The 8,336-nt window shown below is 33.4% G+C and overlaps 1 protein-coding gene across 1 annotated transcript; it reads right to left on the reverse strand.

The window, feature by feature from the left end:
* Nucleotides 1–1,783: 1,783 nt before the first annotated feature.
* LOC129233335 (zinc finger protein 679-like) lies at nt 1,784–3,979 on the reverse strand (the record flags this gene model as incomplete). Its single annotated transcript, XM_054867377.1, has 3 exons — nt 3,893–3,979; nt 3,579–3,682; nt 1,784–2,177 (listed from the first exon to the last, which is right to left on the reverse strand). Coding segments are annotated over exons 1-3 (585 nt in total), but the record flags the coding sequence as incomplete, so codon positions are not given.
* Between the last annotated feature and the right edge of the window lie 4,357 nt (nt 3,980–8,336).

Consider the following 8,336-nt stretch of genomic DNA (forward strand, 5'->3'; position numbering starts at 1 on the left):
AAGATATGCCAAGTTTTTGCAACCCTGTCTTTTCATTAGGTTTACCATACCCGATCTAAATAGACCTTCATAGAAGAGTGGGATATACTTAAGGGACCTAGGGTCCGTATAAAAAGTTAAATTTTGTATTTTTTGGCTCACTTTTATTTTTGCTTCTAACTTTTAATATCTTAACCCTACATCTGATTTTGAACATTTTTGTAATAGGAAGTATACAACTAGGATTAACGGTTGTGCAAATAGAGGCCTTGCAGGTTAAAATGGAACACCCTGAAGACAACTTTGAATTAAAAACAAGAAATTATTTTTGAACCGACTGAAATGTTTGAGATAGAGGTATGTTTGGATGGGTAATAAGACTTTGAGTTATTGAGAGTAGAGTGTATTCACCTTATACTAGGCACTAGCCAAGAGAATGGATAAATGTGAAACAAACTCCCCTTATTTTCCAGAAAAAGAGCCGCCAATCTCATTTTAGTGATGAAAAAAGAAGAAAAACCTTGGCAGTGTTTCAAGCAAAAAAAGACTCAATGGATAAAGCAAAAGAAAGTAATTTTTTGTGTAAAATTTGAAGAGAAAGTTGAATTTTTGTCCAACAGTTTGGTTTGTTTTTATTTTCATTTCTTTCTTTAAAAAAAAATCAGTACACCAGGCCTGTCATTTCAAAGTTTCCCAGGGGGACGGAAGGGAGTAAAGCGCTGCATAGGAGGAAAAAACCAGCATGAACATATGCTAAAATCCAGGCCCAATCATCCAAATGAAGGGCCTGATTACTGAATTCATTAAAGTCTCAGTTTAAAAAAATGAAAACATAAACAAACATTATAGCTTCACATAGGCCACCAATATATGTTTCTGATCTTCTCTATCAGAATATCGTCACGAAAATCGTAGCTAAGCTCAGAAAAAAAGAATGGACTGCCAAAATGTGTTTCAATTAGAAGACAAATTATTATAGAGATATAAAAAAAAAATTTCAAAGATTGAGATAAAAAGCCAAACCAGTAGTTATAAATGTTTGATGGTGAAAAGCAATACTGTATATTTAAAAGATATTTGTTAAAAATGGGAAAAGCATCGCTGGGAAGAACCACCTCAGTCTCAAATGTTTCAGCTTTTCTTGGGAATTACATGTTTGCATTTAAACAAATAATTATATTAGGATGAAAGTTTAAATTAGCTTACATAGTTACAGGTTTGGAATGAAAATTCCTTTCACCTTGATCCCTTGAAAATAATTTTTCTCTAGTGTGTATCCACAAATGGATTTTCAAATGGCTCTTACGTGTGTTCTCAGGACACTGTCCTGGAATGTCTTTTTAAGTCTGAACTATAGAAAACGTCTTTTCAAAATACTCAGAAGTATACACTTTTTTTTCCAGAATGTACCTTTTTTGTTTAAATCATAAACTTGAGAAACTGTTTTTCTTCAAAAATCACAAGAATATGCTTTTTCTTCAGCTCATGTGTCCTCAAATAAACTTTCAGATCTATACTATCATAGTATTACTATGTGAATATGACTTTTTACAAATTGTCCAGGGATATACTTTTTCTTTACTATGCACCCTGAAATGGTTTTTAAACCTCCACTCTGAGGAAATTTTTACGAAATTTAAAAAGAATATGGTTTTTCTTTTGTAGTGTCCTCAAATGGACCTTCAAACCTTTATGCCTAGAAAATGATTTTCTAACAAATCTCACAAGATTATAGTTTTCCTGTGGTATGTGTCCTCAAATGCCTCATTAGATTTCCACTCTCAGAAAATGACTTTTGACAAAATTCACAGGAATACGGTTTTTCTTTAGTATGTGTCCTTAAATGCTTCTTTAAAGATCCACTCACAGAAAATGACTTTTTACAAATTTCACAAGAATAAGGTTTCTCTTTAGTGTGTGTCCTCAAATGTCTCCTTAAAGTTTCACTCTCAGAAAATGACTTGTTACAAATTTCACAAGAATAAGGTTTTTCTTTAGTGTGTGTCCTCAAATGCTTCCTTAGACTTGCATTCTGAGAAAATGACTTTTTACAAATTTCACAAAAATATGGCTTTTCTTTAGTATGTGTCCCCAAATGCCTTTTTAGTTTTCCACTCTCAGAAAATGACATTTTACAAATTTCACAACTATATGGTTTTTCTTTCGTATGTATCCTTAAATGTCTATTTAAGTTTCCACTATCAGAGAATGACTTTTTACAAATATCACAAGAATGTGGCTTTTCTGTAGTATGTGTCTCCAAATGCTTCCTCAAACTTCCGCTCTGAGTAAATGACTTGTTACAAATTTCACAAGAATACGGTTTTTCTTTTGTATGTGTCCTTAAATGGCTCTTTAAATGTCCAGTCTGAACAAATGACTTTTTACAGATTTCACAAGAATAAGGTTTTTCTTTAGTATGTGTCCTCAAATGCCTATTTAAATTTCCATTCTGAACAAATGACTTGTTACAAATTTCACAAGAATATGGTTTTTCTTTTGTATGTGTCCTCAAATGGCTCTCTAAATTTCCATTCTGAACAAATGACTTGTTACAAATTTCACAAGAGTACGGATTTTCTTTAGTATGTGTCCTCAAATGCCTCTTTAAATTTCCATTCTGAACAAATGACTTTTTACAAATTTCACACGAATATGGTTTCTCTTTAGTATGTATCCTTAAATGGCTCATCAAATTACCACTAAGAAAAAACGACGTTTTACAAATTTCACAAGAATACAGTTTTTTTTCAGTGTGTATTTTTAAATGAACTTTTAAGTGCGAAATGTCACTAAATGTCGTCCCACAATATTCGCATGAATATGATTTGTCTTTAAACTTCATATGCATTTTAAGCTTCAAATTTGGAAGATTGATAGTCACAAGATCAGACTACTAAATTGTGGTCTCGTACTCGTCCCCTTGAATTAACTCCAATCTAAAAACAGAAAAGTATTTCATTCTACTGGGGGGAAAAGCATTATGTGTACAGTTTTCAAAATAAAAGAAAGTCTTATATTTGTGCACAGCTAATTTTTAAAATGCCATAAAAAAACAATATTTTAGATATTTAAACATTTGTTATCTGCAATAGAATTTACTTGAGAATTTTTTTAAAATTTTATAAAGGGTAGACCGAGGCACGTTTACGCAGTGCCCGTTTTTCAAAACGAATTATAACTGGAGAGTCAACAGTCATAACATATTGATGCAGCTCCCAAGCAAATTTCCTCACGAGTTTTTGAGCATCAGTCGAGCGTTAGTCTAGCATGCAGAAGTATGAAGTATGAAGTGAAAAGGGGGGCGCTTGAAACCAGCGCGAGCACTGAGACCACAGGTCTACGTACTATCCCTGCTTAGACTACTAAAGGAGCCCAGTAACAGAAATAAATCTCAGCAGTTGCCTTACCGAAATTCTAGGCAATTTTCCGGGGTCTACATAGTGGTATCCCAAGAGCTCAAATCTTTGTGCAGAGTATAAGTCACATTCACATAAATTGAGCTTTCATTAGCCATATGACATCCTCTACAGGAAGGGTTGTCGATAACACCCATCAGATTAAGGTGCCTATTAAGAGAGCAGTGTCCAGTTAGTAACCCAACAGACTTCTTGATCTCATCTCTACTCAAGGTAAGCAGTTCCTTAAACCTGAGCCAGGGAGGCTGCTGGTTCAGAATCTTGGCCTGTCTTTGAGATTTGAACTGAAATCACAGGCCATACGATTCATTCATAAGAAGGTTCTTTGAAGTAGTCCTTACTGCATGGTAGGGCAGGCAGAGGACAGGCTCGGGTCCCATAAATGGTGCATTGGAGCCCTGCTTAGCTAACTGATCTGCCAATTCGTTACCCACAATGTCACGGTGACCAGGAACCCAGTAAAGGGAAACCCTATTACTGCCAGCTAGTCTTACCAGTGCATTATGGCACTCCCAAACAGTCTTGGTAGAGAAGCAGTCTCGATTGAGAGCTTTCAACACAGCTTGGCTATCAGAGAACATTCTGATAACCTTCCCGCTTATGCCTCGATCTAGGCAGTTATTTACACAAGCCAATATGGCTAAAGTTTCAGACAGTAGCAAGCTTTTCTAATGAGAAGCACAGATTTGTGTTATTGCTGCTGCAGAATGCACCAGAACCAGTTCCGGATGCAGTCTTGGAACCATCCGTAAACCAGTTTTCGTGTGCATTGCCAATGATATCCTGTACATCCTTCCATTGCTCTCTGGAAGGAAACACGATGTTATAATTGGCATTAAGCCTGAATTGTTTTCACATCCAGTCAGAGGGCATCATAAAGTAAGGATGCTTACTAGTCTTTGCACACAGTTTATCGTACAGAGACAGGTGACGAGGGGACTTCCAGAGACCCATGAGCTTGAGGCGGTATGCACACAGAATCGCCTCCATTTCCACTTGCTTATGCAACGGAAGGCGGCTAAGAAGGAGCTCAAGGTTATGGGAAGGAGTAGCTCTCATGGCAGTAGTGATTGCAATAGTAGCATGCCGAAAGAATAATCTGTTTTCTAACTAGTCGGGTAAATTTTGAGTTGAACGTTTTGAAGCTTGTTGTGAATAAACATAGTACTTCGTTATTAAGAGAGAACAAATATATAAAAATTGGCAGAATTTTATCCTTTTTTGAGAATTGTATTTGTATAAATTGAAATGTTAATAAATAATGTTGCAGGCTAAAAATAAACCCAAACTTGGCGACGGGGCTAGTTTGCACATTGACGTTTGAGCACCTTTACGCACGTTCTTACTGTGGCTTACTTCTGAATGTGCCCTGACGGTTTTTCGCTCCGAACTGTCTCAAAACTTTCTAGTATTTTCAGGCTAATTAGTTTTGAAAATCACCTTAACTTTCTAATTGAGTTACAAATTTGTATCTTATAGTTTACAATCATGTAGTGCTGTCTTCATGCCTGTTCCGCTCTTATTTTATGCACAATACAATCTGTAATAAATCTGCTTTATTTTAACGACGGTAAGACATTACGTTCAAAACACAAGCAGAACCACATTAGCTGTCATTAATAAATATGCGTAAACGTGCCCCAGGTCCTGGGCAAGTTTATGCAACCGACTTGGACTCAAAAATAGTTTTTTTAACGGTTGAAAACGCAAACTGAGCAACAACTGAATATTCCAGTTTTGACTCCAGTAACTACTTCATAAAACCAAAATGTCAAAAATTTCCTACGTTAAAACATAAAATTTAGAAAACTCATTGAAAAAATTCCGCTAAAACGTGCTCTGGTATACCTTATTTATTATTCTCAAATGATTTATTTATTTTGCTTGAAATTACATATCCTGAAATTAAAATACTGAATGTTATACTTGCAGAATAAGAAGAGTAAAGACACAGACAGTCAATTAAATCTGATTGCATTAAAAGAAAAAACTGGACCAAGTGCGAGTACTGGAATTTCTTGTTTTACAAAGCAGAAATTTCATTAAAAAATGTATAAATTATCTTTAGACAAGCTGTCTAATCATTTCTTAACACCAGAATTAAGGAGTTTTTAAAAAGCATAAAACATTTTTTAAGACACAACCTAAAACTTTTCAGTAGTTAGTTTAATGAATTTTCTAGATTGTTAACTTACATTCAACACTAAATCATGTAAACTGAATAATAAACCAACGTTTTTAAATTGTGTATCATATAATTAGAAAAAAAAAAAGAAAAAAGAATAAGAATTCAATGCATAAAAATTCACTTATAACATCACTTAATTGCTACATTTATTTATTAATACAGTGAAACCTGTGTAAGTTGACCACTTGTGGTGCAGTACTGTGGTGGTCAACTTATAAAGGAAGGAAGTTATTTATTTATTTATTATTATTTTTTTTTTTGGCATTTCTTGCATTATGTTTTTATTTTTGACTAATTGATACTTACTCTTTCTGTTTAACTCACTCTTATTGTTTAACATTACTTTGAAACAATAATCAAAAATGTTGTTCAAATATTTTTGTTTTTTCCCCCTTGCACTTACTATATTAGACACTAGTTTTAGAAATTCCATATGTGTCAGCTAATTTTCTCTATATTTCTCCCTTTTCAATTAATTTTAATATTTAATACTTTTTAGCAATCTCAAGTTCAACTAACTTTCTTTTTGAAGTCATTTTATGTAAAACTTATAACACAAATAGTAACAAGCTGGACTCTCCTAGTTCATAAAGGCAGCTGAAAATGACATATCTCTTAATGCCTTGCACCAGAAATAAGTAACTTTACTCTTTAGCACAACTCCAGTGCTGCCACATAACTTTCCAACTGGAAGAAAAGACTAAAAAAGCACTTTTTTACTGACACTTGTTTTCATTGAACAGTAAACACTATCTCAAATAAAACAACAAAATAAAACCAAGTTTGGAGAATAGAGTAGCATATGCTGCTGTTTTATTTAGTTTAGGTAAAATGCTAGTCTGGCATCAAAGCATTAAAATTATTCTTGGAAAGCTATAATATAATAATAATAATAATAATAATAATAATTTGCTTAATTAAGTTTAAAAAAATTAACCAAGTGGTCAACTTACAAAGGTTTTTTTTACAATACTCCAAACCAAATTTGGTGTACATTAGTGGTCAAGTTACAGAGGTTTTCCGTTATTATACAAGATAGGACTAATTCCGTTCCCGACAAAAGTGGTCAACACAGGCAAGTGGTCAACTTTACAGGTTTTACTGTATATTTATTTCTGTATGAAGTAAATTTACTGCATTTCTGTGATAAGGTTTTTAGATAACAAAAAGTATGTGGATGTTGTTTATATTGATTTTCAAAAAGCTTTTGATCAAAGAGTCTTTGAGCTCGTAGCCCTTCATAAAATTCCCGGCACAATTCCTTCTCTGAACATCAAAAGAGATTGTCAAAAAAGCATCTTTAGGAGAACTACAATTTTGAAAACTTCCAGGCTTCAAAATTTTCCATATTGTTGATTATCTTTTTCCGACTATACAACTTAATTCTCTGGATCAGGTGCAGGGCCCAATACAGGCTGATTTTACTACCGTTTTTCTGCACCTTCGCAAAAATCTTGTTTCAAAATCAGTACTTTCACAAAAATTAAGTAATAAAATCAACAGCTCCACAAAACTAATTTTGAAAATTGGCAGTCACAAAAACAATAAATTAAATATTCAGAAGTTTTACAAAAAATCAGCATTGTTGTGAAATTTGTAAAATTGTTTAATTTGTTTCTCTGTTTAAAACAAAATGTAAGCATAAAATAAAATGCTAAGCTAATCTATCTGGACAATCGCTTGAGTAATGATTATTTCATAGTGTTTCTACTCATTTTAAGCCGTTTCTCACCAAAGCACATTTAGGCAATTTTATCACAATCTTCTAGCATCTGTTTTCGGGGGCCGTTTTTCTGACAGTTTCCTGAGTTGTACAAGGTACAAAGCCTATTGGGCTGAAATACAATGGTATTTTTCGTACCTCTGAGGTTTTTAGTGTCCCCCCACCCCACCCCCTTCATAAAAAAAAACCTGTTAGAAATAATAGTTGATGACTTTTACACTTTTTGAACTATAATTTTAGGTGTTCTAATTTTCTTTTTCAAAAATTAGAATGTTCCTTTAAATGTTGAAAAGAAAAAGAAAGACTTTCACAAAAATAGAATGTCGATGCCATACTTTCAAAAAAATAGGTAGAGGGGGAAAAAATCCTGGATTGGCCCCTGAGATGTTAGTAATGCAGGGCTTTATTTGCATTGTAGTTAAGCTTTTTTTCAGTTTAATGTGGATTTCTATGTTTTAGGCTATTTACGCATTTCAATAAGCTCTGAAAACTATATACAGCTAACCGCTTCTCAAGTTGCAAACTAAACCTAAGCCCTAATGATCCATCCTCCAAATTGAAAGGTGCACTCTCTTTATCTCGATATATGTTTTTTAAAAAGTCTAATAGCAGTCTTTCCCACCACCACTCAGTTTTTTGACCACGAGGCGGTCTTGTAAACTTGATTCGCTTTAATGCTTCACTAAGACAATACAAAATATTTATGATCTCAGGTCCTCGTAAAACAAAATCCTGGATTCGCCACTGTTATAGAATAACTGTATACCTTCTAACTGGGTATTTATTGAAAAATCATTACATGAGTTATTTGACTATGAAAAATCATGACCAGGGTTCGAAAATATCCGATATTTTTGATATATATCGGATATTTTGATATCCGATTTTATCAATCAGTTTAAACTAAAGTATTCCAAATAGTAAATGCATCCTCAAATCACTCTTTATCTCTTATGTAATTATTACAGTATGTAGACTTAAAATGAAGGCTTGTTTAATATTTTACATTTAATCATTGTATATTTTT

The sequence above is a fragment of the Uloborus diversus genome, unplaced genomic scaffold (assembly GCF_026930045.1).
Source record: "Uloborus diversus isolate 005 unplaced genomic scaffold, Udiv.v.3.1 scaffold_343, whole genome shotgun sequence".
In the NCBI taxonomy this organism is placed as follows: domain Eukaryota; kingdom Metazoa; phylum Arthropoda; class Arachnida; order Araneae; family Uloboridae; genus Uloborus; species Uloborus diversus.